The sequence below is a fragment of the Alternaria postmessia genome (assembly GCF_024291825.1).
Source record: "Alternaria postmessia strain BMP 2775 chromosome Unknown scaffold_28, whole genome shotgun sequence".
NCBI classification, from domain to species: domain Eukaryota; kingdom Fungi; phylum Ascomycota; class Dothideomycetes; order Pleosporales; family Pleosporaceae; genus Alternaria; species Alternaria postmessia.
The window spans coordinates 219,109-232,249 of NW_026260101.1; the positions used below are offsets into that span (position 1 = coordinate 219,109).

General features: G+C 52.1%; 4 protein-coding genes across 4 annotated transcripts; 3 read left to right on the plus strand and 1 right to left on the minus strand.

The window, feature by feature from the left end:
- Positions 1–546: 546 nt before the first annotated feature.
- J4E82_005386 (uncharacterized protein) lies at positions 547–2,844 on the minus strand (the record flags this gene model as incomplete). The annotated part of the gene is made up of 1 exon (XM_051731653.1): positions 547–2,844. One exon carries the CDS (start codon positions 2,842–2,844, stop codon positions 547–549), a length of 2,298 nt encoding a protein of 765 aa, XP_051588611.1.
- A 1,327-nt stretch (positions 2,845–4,171) lies between these two features.
- Positions 4,172–5,002, plus strand: J4E82_005387 (uncharacterized protein; the record flags this gene model as incomplete). Its single annotated transcript, XM_051731654.1, has 1 exon — positions 4,172–5,002. The coding sequence occupies one exon, from the start codon at positions 4,172–4,174 to the stop codon at positions 5,000–5,002; it is 831 nt and encodes a 276-aa protein (XP_051588612.1).
- Positions 5,003–8,003: 3,001 nt separating this feature from the next.
- J4E82_005388 (uncharacterized protein) lies at positions 8,004–9,110 on the plus strand (the record flags this gene model as incomplete). Its single annotated transcript, XM_051731655.1, has 1 exon — positions 8,004–9,110. One exon carries the CDS (start codon positions 8,004–8,006, stop codon positions 9,108–9,110), a length of 1,107 nt encoding a protein of 368 aa, XP_051588613.1.
- Positions 9,111–10,407: 1,297 nt separating this feature from the next.
- J4E82_005389 (uncharacterized protein) lies at positions 10,408–12,768 on the plus strand (the record flags this gene model as incomplete). The annotated part of the gene is made up of 3 exons (XM_051731656.1): positions 10,408–10,644; positions 10,715–12,624; positions 12,678–12,768. The coding sequence occupies 3 exons, from the start codon at positions 10,408–10,410 to the stop codon at positions 12,766–12,768; spliced, it is 2,238 nt and encodes a 745-aa protein (XP_051588614.1).
- Between the last annotated feature and the right edge of the window lie 373 nt (positions 12,769–13,141).

Below are 13,141 nucleotides of genomic sequence, written 5' to 3' on the forward strand. Positions count from 1 at the left end.
GGTGGTGACGGTGCTTGGGCCCTGCCTGACAAGGATCATGCAGCCGAAACACACCCGCCGCTGTCTCCACCTGCCTTAGACCCTTATGTAAGCCACTGTCTTATCTGTCAACCATTACCTGACTCAAGATGATAAGTTGAGATACATTGCCATAAGGTTGCTATGTAGTTGGTTAAGAAGAAATCTCGGCGGAGCAAGCAAGTATGATTGACCAGTCTTGGTCAGGGAGGAAGAGGAGAAACCCTGGTGTAGATAAGAGACCCGAAGCAAGAGCAGGAAAAACCCATGGACGATCAATACAGCGAGTGCGTAATGCAATTGCGCTCTATGCTCCTTGGTACGCGGAAGAAGAAAGACTGAGGGGCGAAAGTAACGAAAAGGATTATCCTACTCTGCTTGAACCTGTATCAGGCGTGTCATCTTTTCACCGTCATGTGAGTAGGTAATCATCAAACATGTAGCCTTGGAGTGGATGTACTATAACACTAAAATAAGAGATAGCGGGAGTGGTGTGGTCGCAAGTAACCAACTACTGCACCGTCTCTTTCAGCTCTTATGCTCCTTGTCCTGAGATCCGGTATGTACCTGCACTTTTACACCTTTCCTCGTATAGATGTGGATGGTTCCCTCCTGCGAGTCATAATCAAACCCACCTAGGTCGCGTTTACCTCCAGAAGACCGTAGTGGAGCCAGCGCCTTTCTACGCTTTGAATCGGGTGGACTAATTTTCCACATGAAGCTGGATCGCTTGTTTATGTTCGACAAAGCCGATGTCGCACTGGACTTGTGCAATGAAAGGCTGTCGGGTTTGGACGCTGTTGATATTGGTGCTGAGAGATTCGAGACACCTAGGCGTTCTGATGTGTCCTCTCGTACAAGAACGCGCAGTTCACGAGAGGCTCGTGTACCTTTACCTTGGGTACTACCATCAGCAGAACCATGGGAAGTGGAAACTGAAGTGTAGATGTATTCTTGCGTTTCCTGAACTACGGTTCTATTGGATGCCGATTGGCTAATGGTCCGCGTGATAGTCGGACCAGGCGATATTGGTGAGGAGCGAGGAGTCGTCTGCTGCGTGGTGTCATCGGTCTTCATTGTTGACTGCGATCCGCCCATTTCTTTGATATACTTCTTGGCCAACAGAGCAATATCACGAGTATGGCCATCAAGCTTGTCAGCATCGGGAAGCTCCCACTTCTCCTCAGCCATACGTTCCAGGTCCTCTAAACAAACAGCATCTTCCCAACTTCTGTCATGGTGGATCTTCTTGACTCTAGGGTGTCTTAACATTTCGAACCATTCGTTTTGAAGCTTCTCAAACCCACCGCCGAGGACCTCAGCTACGAAAGGTCTCTTGAACACGGTGGTCATACGTCTTTCATAACCTTTGGGATATTGAATGTCGAACTCGGCTGTTGAGCCGTTATCTTGTAGGACAGACTGACGAACATAGCCTTGGATGTTCATGTACTTGACGGCAGACTTTGGTATGCACTTGTCGAGACTGAGGCTCGCTACGACCATGAACTTTGGTTTTGCACCCGTACGCTCCACCGCATCCTTGTTCAGACAACACCCAAGATAAAAGTGCGTCCAATGCAAGGGTTTGATATTGGTTTTTGGCGCGGTTTGCGCATCAAAGTCAGCTCCGATAACAGCAAAGTCGCCCAAATCGCGCTCACCACCCATGTCAGCCAAGTAGTCCTTCTTCAATTTGATGAAGAAACCTGCTTGATGGTGCCCCTGCTCTGACAACAGTGGGAAGTACGGTGCATGCAACGGTTTGAGGATGAGTCCTTCTTGGCGTTCGGCCAGGTTCCGGGCGAATATCTGTTTAAGGTCTGTTATGCCATCCCCTGTCTTATCCTGGCAGAAATCCAATAGGGTCCACTCCGATCGCATTGACCGACCGGGCACTACATGGACAAGGTCTCGGAGAATCTTGCGGCGGTCTTGCAGACAGTGACGTAGGGTCAATTCGTCATCCAATACAAGGACGTCGAAAAATACGATCATGAGGTGTTCCCACTCGTGCGGCAGGGAATCTTGGAGTGTGCCAATGAAACAACCGGAGCGTGATATCTGCTTTCGGAGCTTCGAAAAAGCCATGATTCTTCTTTCTCGGTCACTGTAGAGAACCATCTCGCCAAGAACGATGCACTTCTTTTTCAACTTGCAATCTGGTCGTCCGATACGTAGAGCTTCGTAAATGGTAGCATGTAGAGGTCTTCGGTCCGCTGTTGCATCTTTCCCATTTTTAGAATAGATTTGAATATGATTGGGCGCACGATCCAGGTCTATGTGTATCTCGCAGTACTCGCCATCGTACTTGACTTCGGCAGCCCAAGCTCGTTGACCCACCAACTGAATGCAGTGCTTCAAAGACCAAGCTTTATGGAACGTTGGCCGCCCCACCTTGATTCCAACAATAGCTCTCAGTTTCTGCGCCGCCTCAAGACGCATATACTGCTGCTTTGTAGGCTCTGGTACTGGGGGGTAGCAGCTCAATTCGCTCCTGAGCATTTTGAAAACGGCGTCGAAGTCGTTTTGGAACATCAACAACTCCGGTAATAAGAAGTGGTAGCGTTCCAAAACGAAATTCTCTTCAAGTCCAACAGTGCAGTGATCTCGTAAGATAAGACGGACGAACCATTTTGCTTCCCAAGACTCAAGCCTCACAAGTATGTCCTTGAGCTCCATGTCTACTTTGACATCCAAATGACGCTTTTTTCGGATGGCCTCATCAGAGAACCGGCACCTCGCCGCTAATTGTACGAGGAGATTGTCGATTTGTTCGACCGGCAACGCACGTTTACTGTTGAAAGTGCCATCCCATGGCCTCATTGCTCGTTCGACGTATGCACCGAGGTCTCCAAGAACTCCTGTTTTCTAGCCATCGAAAAGTGCACGTTGACTATGATTGAAGGCAAGTAGCTTGAGAATTTTCTTTGCCAGTAAGGGCGGCTGCAGGCCGTAGACTCGGTCTTTCCTTCGATGTGGAAAGAGAGCTGATAGCACAGCACTACTATTCGTCGTAGGGTCATCGAGAGCATCTCTCTGATCAACGAACCAGTTCGAGATTATCTCGCGTATATTACTCTTCTCTTGATTTGTAGGTAAACGTGATTGCTGTGTCGTGGCAATCTCGATATTTTGCAGGAGGCTACAGATTGCGCGGAAAGTAACGGTCATGGTTGGATACCGATGTACGGAAGCGTAAAATATCGTGATAGGCCGCAGGTGTTTATGTTTCTAACGTCGAGCCGGTAAACACAAGACGTGAAACCTCCGAGGGAATAGCGAATAAAGCGCTTGCGTCCGGGTGCACTTGACCAAAATCGCGTATAGGTAATCTGCCACTGCTCTCGAGTACCAACGCGCTCGACATCCACGCGCATGAGATGGCAGTGTAAAACTATGGTATGTGCAGCTGCGTACTTGACTGGTTGCATGCGCATCTTCGTAGGCCTCAATATCCTGACCATAACCGCACAAATGTTACCACTGACACGGGTGACACCGGGCGGACAATCAAAAGTGGAAAGGAAAGTCAAACTGTGGCATTGGGATTCTGGTTCTGTCATAACATTGATAAAAAATAGCAATGAAATCATTGTTGTTGAACGAAAAAAGCCTTAAAGCGTCTCAACAGAGTAAAGGTAGGACGTATGGAGGGGCATCTGGGAACGCGCTTTGACTGACGCGCTAATGCAAGTCGTCACGGGAACACGCGAGGACCAAGCTTGAACCAGACAGCAACGGAGTACGTCCCATGTGCCTCGGGCTAACAGTAACCATTTCTTCAAGCGGATCATGGCCGTGTATTGTCGTATCATATAGGCCTTGAGTAGGCCAATGTTCAGAATGAAGGGTCAATGATGTTCTGATCGTGTAGCCAACGGCATTTCCAAGGTGGATGAAGCCGAGCGAACGGCTAGCGTGTACGTCATGACCCGTCGTATGATCCTCCACCAAAGCCGTTAATCAGCCTCGCGCTTTCAAGTGCCCGAGCGCACTTCAACAGCCCGAAGAGAAATTGTACATATAGCTGGCGCTATATGTAAGTGTCTCGGTACCACTTACTGCGATAGTTTAGACAAGGTAACCCCACTCTACCCGAGCTCTCTCGACGACTGTACTGACAGCGACAGTCCCAAGCAATTGATTCACAATGGCGCCGGGTCAAGGCCAGAAAGGGAACCCGAACGACCCTCGGTCGGACGCATCAAAGAAGAAGGACCTCATCGCGCGTGGTGACTACACACCTACACCACTAGGCAAAGCGACGTTCTTCATCCTGCGCGGCATCGAGCCTGTCCTCCAATATTCAATCCTCGCACATGGCCTAGGCACCTCCGTCCTGCATCGTGTAGGTTTGCGAACATTGCCTCCTGGGCTTCCAACGCATACCGGCATCTCTCTGATCGATGGCTTGGGCTTGTCACCCTACCGATTGGTGTTGCTTGGAATGGCGGTTGGCGCTGCTGTGAAGCAGAACATCTGGGTGACAGCACTCTCTGGAGAACCCATGCCAGTTACAGGTGCCATCGCCGTAGGTGTCTTTAATGCTGTATTCAACAGTCTGAGCACATACGCTTTCCTTACCACTGCTACTTCTGCCTCGACCGAAGCCGACTTCCCGCAACCAGCGCTCCTCATTGGCGGCTCGCTATACGTCGTGGGTATTATGACTGAGTTAATTGCCGAAGTACAGCGCAAGCGTTTCAAGGCGAACCCAGACAACAAGGGCAAGGCGTACACTGGAGGTCTCTGGAGCTTCGCCCGCCACATTAACTACGGCGGCTACACAATCTGGAGGGCGGGTTACGCCATGGTCGGTGGCGGCTACACGCTGGGTGCGCTGGTGGGAGCCTTCTTTGCCTGGGACTTTACCCAGCGAGCGATTCCAATTCTTAGTGAATATTGCGAGAAGCGCTACGGAGCGCAGTGGGAGGAGTTCAAGCAGAAGACCCCGTATCAGCTGATCCCTTACATCTACTAGGTTGTGAGCGACACTGTACTCGATACGGCGAGGTGTTTTTGGAAATCTGATTCCCATGTATTGAATTCCATGTTATCTCCGCACGTGCGGTGCGTGCCCCTCATACGATACTTAGTGTACTGCAAGAATGCAACTTGTGCATGCACAATTTCAACTATACTCGTACGATGTTAAAGCTGTCCAAGCATCGGAGAAACCCCTCATGCAGTCGGCACGTCTTGATCACACACTTATCCAGGACCACAATGTACCTTCCCGATGACAGCGGCACAAGACCGACACTAAGACCTAAATGCCGGATCAGCTGCCTACCGAGCGCAAGCCTATTGCCCAAAGCAGCAGTTGACGATAACAACTACCCCGTCTGGAGATACGATACCCAGTCGTCGTAGCACGATGCAGGTGCGGTTCTCGTCAGCACGGCAGAAACCGAGCCTTGTATTGTGCTCACTGCTCGCGCTGTCGTAGCCAAGGGGCATTACTCGTACACAAGCCGCTAGAGAAAATGAGTATGCAAATTGTGGTGTGCGATCTTGTATGCAGGTGAGAGATCTGCGGACGTTTGTGTAACCCTCCAAACCAAGGTCTTGGGTCTCACTGGCACTGTGGATTCTGGTGGTGTGGGTGGATGGTCACGAATCATGTGCCGTTGTTGTATTGATCATTTGCGCCTCCAGAGGGATGATGCCTGGTAGCGCGTCGTCGGCCTGTTAGGCGTGCAACACCATCATGGCAACGGGAGCAGGCGTCTTATAGACGCTGAGAGCGTGTCGGCGGCGCACGGTTTGCCTTTTGAGGATTGAGGCTGGCGATAATCATATACGACCGAAGGCGGGGTCACAAAGACCCGAAGGCGGCACAATCAAGCAATGATCTACAAATTCAGCTCTTCAGGGTCCTTTTCGGTGGCGGCGTTTGCAGGAGGATGTTGCTCCAGGATGCTGCTACGCGATGCTACGCCACAACGCAGAGTCTGGTACGCTTGTCCTCTGTACGGGCTGTTCTCCAATTTTTCCTCTATGAATACCCATCGAAACCCGTATCTCCACAGAAAGTGTTTATCGATAGGTATTATCAGAAACGCAGCGGGTTATTGACAAAGATGTACAGGAGGTGGCAATGCTAATTACTAGAAGATTCTCGGCGAAGGCCGAAGCGGATCTACCGGGCAGAATTGACCGAAGACGGCGACGGTGGATGTGGTGATGCAGAAAAAAAGAGCCTCAACATTTTTCGGACGTTCGCAGAGATCACGATCTGGGAGAGCTCGGCTGGCGTTGCAGCGTGTTCCATGGTTGAGTGCGCAGTGCTAGAGAGCGGGGAACGGCTGATGGTGCATCAACGTGCATGCAACCCCACTCTGGCATATAGACGAGAGCGAGGGAACGAGCAAGGACTGTGGGCGGGCTATTCAACACATCACGTTGGATGAAACGGTATCAGGGCCTTGGTTGTATCCTGGTCGGATGTGCGCTGGGGTGAGGTCTCGCGATGATGGCGCCGGCAGAGTTGGCGATGGGCGCGGGTGAAGTTTGACAGTGGTTGCGGCTATTGATCGATTTGCAACCAAGATGCCGGCACGCTTGGAAGAGAGTGAAACAGCATAGCCGGTGCAGTAAGCGATGTGTCAAACGTAGCACTGGCAGGCCGTGCAAGGTGAGGTTCAAAAGCAAAAAGGCAGCAGCATGCAACCAGAGGCGATCATGCACAGCTAACTGGGTCCTGCAGCCCGCAATGCTCGAGCCACGTTTGCCGATGATTCGACGCGGAGAGCATATGCTCGGCAGCGAGTGGGATTCGTGAAGTTTGCGATATGCAGCAGCAGGTCAGCCAGGATGCTCGGCGCACAAGGCTCAAGGTAGTAGTGGTGAGCCGTATACGGACTGGGCTCCGCTTCGCTGGGGCGGCTGTTTTGACTTCAGTGTGCCCTCTTGTATACGGCGGATTCAGGTTTTGTGGCGTTAACAGCAACCTACTATGGACGTGCTCTGGCGCGCGTGGGTAATCGTATAATAATACGCCATCGCGACAGTGCAGAGCAACCTTTCGTCATTGACACTTGCGTGGTGGAGACGTGGTTCCCAAGTGTCGGCTCACCCATTTCTAGCGCGATCGCCCTCAACGGCAAGCACGGAGAGTACCCAAGATACAAGACACGGCCTCTTCCTCTTGCGGGCGCACTCCTCCCGATTCTGCTGCTATCAATTCCTACCATTCCACACTATTCCCTTTGTTCCCCACCCGCTTAACCCACTGCGCTCGACGTTTCTTTTTTGTAATTCCCTATTCAAAAGCTGAGTGTGTGCCGCTGCTTGCTGCAGGACCGGCTTGGACTAGTACAAGACGAAGACGCCGCATCCATATGTAAGTCAGCATTTCGCGCACTGCAACGCCGTGCATGCACTACGGCTCAATTGTCGCAAGCCAGCGGGCGTCTGCTCTTCTTCTCAAACACTCAAATGGCTCGTGTTGACCTTTTCTTTCTTTAGAGTAAGCTTTTCTAGCGTCTCTGGCTGGACTGGACCATTTGCTATTAAGGACCCTTCCCGCCCGCGACTCGACACGGCAACCCAAGCACCCCAAGTCGTCGCAAATCACCCATCCCTCCACCTGCAATCTCGACTCCTCCCGCGGGGCGTCGACTCTCTCGCCCCCGCCGTCGCTGCCGCTGTCCCTTGCCCGCATATCATAAGCATCACCAAACTTTGTGCCTCACCTCACATCAGCCCATTGCCGGAAGCCGTGGGAAGTCAGTGCATTAGCATCACAGGGCTGCAGAACACCTTTCTCAGCGGGGCGCCAAGCGAGCTCTCCCGCCAGACCACGACTGCTTGCTACATAAACACCGGCTCCTCTTCACCGCGAGCCAAGAGATTGCTAGTTTGCCAAAAAAGAACGTCATTGTCTGTGTTTCTTTGACGCTGTCGCCCCGACGTCAGCACGCTGATCCGTGTTTCACTTCCCGTGATTCGTGACGCGAAGCAAGCAGAGTCAATCAAACATGCAGGCTGTCATGGCGCAACCCCCACAAACCTCTGCCTACGGGGCTGTTCCTCTCCGCCGCAAGCCCATAGCAAACCCCGGCATTTCGGTACGACCCCCGCAGCATCAATACCACAACGACGGCCAACTAGGACATTCACGAACACGCACAACCAGCTCAGGCATCTTCCCCGCTGCATCGCCTACCACAAGCACCATGAACTCGCAATATCCAACCCAGTACCAGAGCAGTCTCCGCCGCACGCCCACCTCGTCCACCAGCTCTACCACAGGCACCCCGAACCGCTCCAACAGTGGCGCTCTCCGTCGCTCCTCGTCCACACGCTCGGGCGGTAACTCGCCCACCTCCTACGTTGCCCTTATGCGGAAACAAAAGGCCACAGTCTGGTGTGACAGGGCCCAGTACGAAGACCCGCGCATGCTCGCACAGCAACGGCAGGCCAAGATGCGGGCAAACATGGAAGTAGCAGGCGGCCCACACCACGTCCCGCCGCGAAGTGCCTCGGGAGGATCCAGCATGGCTGGCGGTGTGCGGTCCAAGATTGGGCGCCATCACGGTCTACCAAAAGCGTCGTTATACGCACCAGTCACATACGCAGGTTCAGGTGTGCCTATGCGCCTGAGTGCTTCAGAGGTAGACGAAGGTGACGACGAAGACGCGGGCTCAGTCAAGAACGGCCAATACCACCACCGCACAGGCTCAGGCCGCTCCTCGCTCGGTTCAGGGCGCCGCATGTCCTACGCCAATCCCACCGGCCGAATATCCTCCAACAGCACACCCCCGCAGAACTCATCCCCCGACGGCGAACTTGCCGACCTGAAGGAAGAACCCACTCCGTCCCCCGCGGAATACGACGTCAACGCGCCCAACGACAACAGCTACTTCCAGCACACCAAAACGAACACAAGTACGGGTAGTGGTAGCAGTGGCGAACGCAATTTCGGTGACATGGGGCAATTACCAGCGCCTGGAATGCTGAAACCACCCGCTACAACGGACAAGAAGGGCAGTAAGGACGACCTAGTGCGGAGGGGCAGCGTAGACGAGCGGACCATGACCATGGGGACAAGGTTGTTCGTTGCAAACCCCGACCTGAGCGATTGATCACGTTTGCCCACCAAGGGCAGATGGATGAGAGGCTACTTTTTCTGCGATACCCGAAACAACGATTTTTATTTTGCCACCACTACCACAGCATACACGATTACCGCATACTCAAGACCGAATTGGTTTCACGGGAGCCACGAATCACCGCTTTCCCCCTTTTTTGAAAATCTGAAGCATGTTTAGCATTTCACGGCTTTTTACTATGGCATATTTCCAGCGTACTATGGTGTTTTCATATTTGGATGGCACATGCATTTTTTCCTTTGTTGCTCAAGTCTCATTGTTGGAGGGGCACTCGATCTTGAGCGTGCAGAGCGACTGCCCTGGAGGTTCTCGCTCGTTCGATACATAACGCATAGTATCTGTACATACCATATCATACCCGCCGCCAACTGAATGCGAGGATTGAATGAACGCACAACCAATGATTCACATTGCTCATCTCCACACTTCCCTTGTCACCATCGTCATCGCCGTCATTGTCTACACATCATCTGCAATCTTTCGTCATACATGAAGATCTTCATCTCCTCTCTGCATACACGCCGAGTGGTTACCCAGTCCAGCTCTACGTATGTAATGAAGTCGTGCCTCCATGAGCCTTCCCTACACTCATCGTCGATCCAAAGCTTCGGTCTCGGATGCTCCCATGTTCCGCCAATACGAGGATTAGTGATCTGTGCGTTGTGTTGCGCGCGAAAGTTTGAAAGGGGGCGGGAATGCAAGCCTTGCGCGAGCCGAGTGGTCAACTTTTATGTCGATCGCGCGCCTCGCCGCGGGAGTGCCTGCCAAGACTGATTCCCGCTGTTGAGTCAGGGGCGATGCCAGGCGAGTGGCTGTGTATGTATCGGGACTTGTGGTATTTGTGATGTTTGAGAAAGTTTGGAGACGCGTAGGGGATGCTTGGATAATAACGGCGTGTGGCTTTGCAATGGCTTCAAGATTCCGTGGTGGTAGATAACAGGAGTGCGATGATGATGTACATTGTAGCCAGGGTCTAGGGGATTATGTGAGATGGAAAAGTTGACGCGCGCAAACCACGTTTACACGTAGGCGACCTGAAAGCATATATCTGAAGTTCCATTCTGTTAGCGTGGGAATGTAGTTGCTCAGCCAGTATGCCGGATGCAGCGACTGGCAAGGCCGTTGTCGCCTCTGATGGCGCGTCCTGCCAAGACGCCCATTTCCGGGGTATCTCGCCGCACGAAGCGCATGCCAGTTCTATCACGTCTTTCACACGTGAACGCAACGTGTAGGACGACGTTCAGAACCACACGAACCAAATACACACACAATGCCGCATGCCATTGAGAAAAGCAATGGCGCTACGAAGCGCGGCGCGGCGCAAAAGATACTGAACGACGCAGTAGGCGTGACCAAGAGCAAGGACGGCCATGAGAAGACCGACTACACAAGGTGGAGGTTGAAGGATGACCGGGGATGTCAGACATGGCACTACCTCGAAAGCGACAAGGACATGAAGGCATGGCCACAGAGTACAGCGGATAAATACTTTCTAGGCCTCGATACGGTGAGTTGGTGCCTGTTCCAGTCGTCTTTTGTAAATCCACACAGGACCTTTGAGCTGATCGAACTCATAGGAACAACCTACCCTGAAGCCTGCAAAGACTCCCCTCGAAGCTGCACACAATGGTCTCGAATTCTTCTCCCAACTCCAGCTCCCACCAGGAAACTGGGCTTGTGAATACGGCGGCCCTATGTTTCTGCTACCTGGCCTTGTGATCACCTGGTATGTCACCGAGACACCAGTACCAGCGTCGCATGCGACCGAAATCAAGAACTACCTCTTTGCGCGGGCCAACCCCGAGGACGGTGGCTGGGGGCTACACATTGAGGGCGAAAGCACCGTGTTCGGTACCGCGATGAATTATACTGTGCTTAGGCTTTTGGGCGTAGAGGCAGAAGAGCCTCGGATGCAGAAAGCGCGAGACACGCTTTGGAAACTGGGTGGTGCGCTCAATGCACCACATTGGGCAAAATTCTGGTTGAGCGTGCTAGGTGTGACAGAGTGGGATATTGTCAATCCTTGTCCACCTGAGCTATGGTTACTACCTGATTGGGTGCCCATCGCGCCTTGGAGATGGTGGATACACATGCGACAAGTTTTTCTGCCCATGTCGTATATCTACTCCAAGAAGTGGTCGTATCCGCTGAACGATCTTACACGTCAATTGCGCGCCGAGCTGTTGATGCAGCCGTTTGACACGATCAATTTTGGTGCGCACCGGAACACCATCGCCTCTACGGATAATTATCATGCCAAGTCATGGATGCTCAAACTTCTGTTTTGGTTCTTGGCTGCTATCTGGTTTCCATACATTCGACCCACCTGGATGATCAAGCGTGCCGAAGAACACGTATGGTGGCTCATTGAAGCTGAGGATGAGAACACTGATTTCGCAAACCTTGGTCCTGTGAACGGTCCCATGAATACGCTGGTCGCATACATCAGAGAAGGACGTGATTGCCATGCTGTTCGCGAGCATCTCAAAACCCTCCCGGAGTTTCTTTGGGTCAAGGATGAAGGTATGCTTATGAATGGTACGAATGGTGTGCAAACATGGGACACTGCGTTCCTCATCCAAGCCGTTGAATCCTGCGGCTGGTCAAAAGATAAGAAGTGGAAGCACATGCTCACAAAGAGTCTCGAGTTCCTGGAAGACCAGCAGATACTTGAAGAAACCAGAGATCAACACGCATGCTATCGTCAACAACGTAAGGGTGCCTGGGGTTTCAGTACACGGAAGCAAGGATACACCGTTAGCGACTGCACGTCTGAAGGCCTCAAGAGTACACTCATCCTGCAGAACGGCAACGCGTTTCCTGAACTCATCAATGAACGCCGTGTGAAAGACGCCATTGACGTCCTGCTTACCATGCAAAACGCGTCTGGTGGCTGTGCTTCCTACGAGCCAACACGAGGAAGTATTCTCCTAGAGCACCTCAACGCAGCAGAGGTCTTCGGCAACATCATGATAGAGTACGATTACCCCGAATGCACGACCGCCGTAGTGACCGCACTTCACATGTTCCAAAACTACTACCCAGATTACCGCACTGCAGAAATTTCTGCATTCCGCGACCGCGCTGTATCGTATATCAGAGCTGCTCAACGCCCTGACGGCTCGTGGTACGGTAGCTGGGGTATCTGCTTTACCTACGCTGGCATGTTTGCTCTTGAATCACTCAAGTGCTCTGGCGAACAGTACGAAAACTCCGAGCGTGTGAGACGGGCATGCCAGTTCTTCTTAGACAAGCAGATGGATGATGGAGGCTGGGGCGAGACATACAAGAGCTGCGAGAACGGTGTCTGGGATCAGCATCCACAAAGTCAGGTTGTGCAGACTGCCTGGGTGATTATCGCAATGATTGAGGGTGGTTTCCCGCATAAGGAACCACTGGAGAAGGCTGTCAAACTCATCATGAAGAGGCAGCAGGCCAACGGAGAGTGGCTACAGGAGGCGATCGAGGGGGTGTTCAACAAGTCTTGGTAAGTTGACCGATCTTACTGGACGGTTATAATGGTAGCTAACGTCATGACAGTATGATTTCGTATCCGAACTACAAGTTCATCTTCCCGATTAAGGCGCTGGGCATGTATGCTGAGCGCTTCGGAGATGACACGTTGTTCTAAGATGATTGTGCGAGCTAATTCCTACCATTTGGGCTTGGGAGAGAGGTAATTACTACTAGATGCTGGAACGATACTGTACATGTCTACTTAATAATACTAATACCACGAAACACTTCTCGCTAGCACTAGAGAAGCATTATCTATTCCGTGCAATCCATTCACGGATATCGCATCTGCTGCTGTAGTCGGTACTACATTATCGTCAGTATATCTACTGTCCGGCGGCGCGACGTCTTCTCCACAGCAGCAGATCTTCTGTAACAAACTTCAACGATACTCCTCGGAGGCATAACAGAGAACGCGAGCCAAGGCTTGCTTACAAAGAAACTTTTTTGAGGCTGCACTTCACGCACTAGCGCCTGATTCTTGGTGT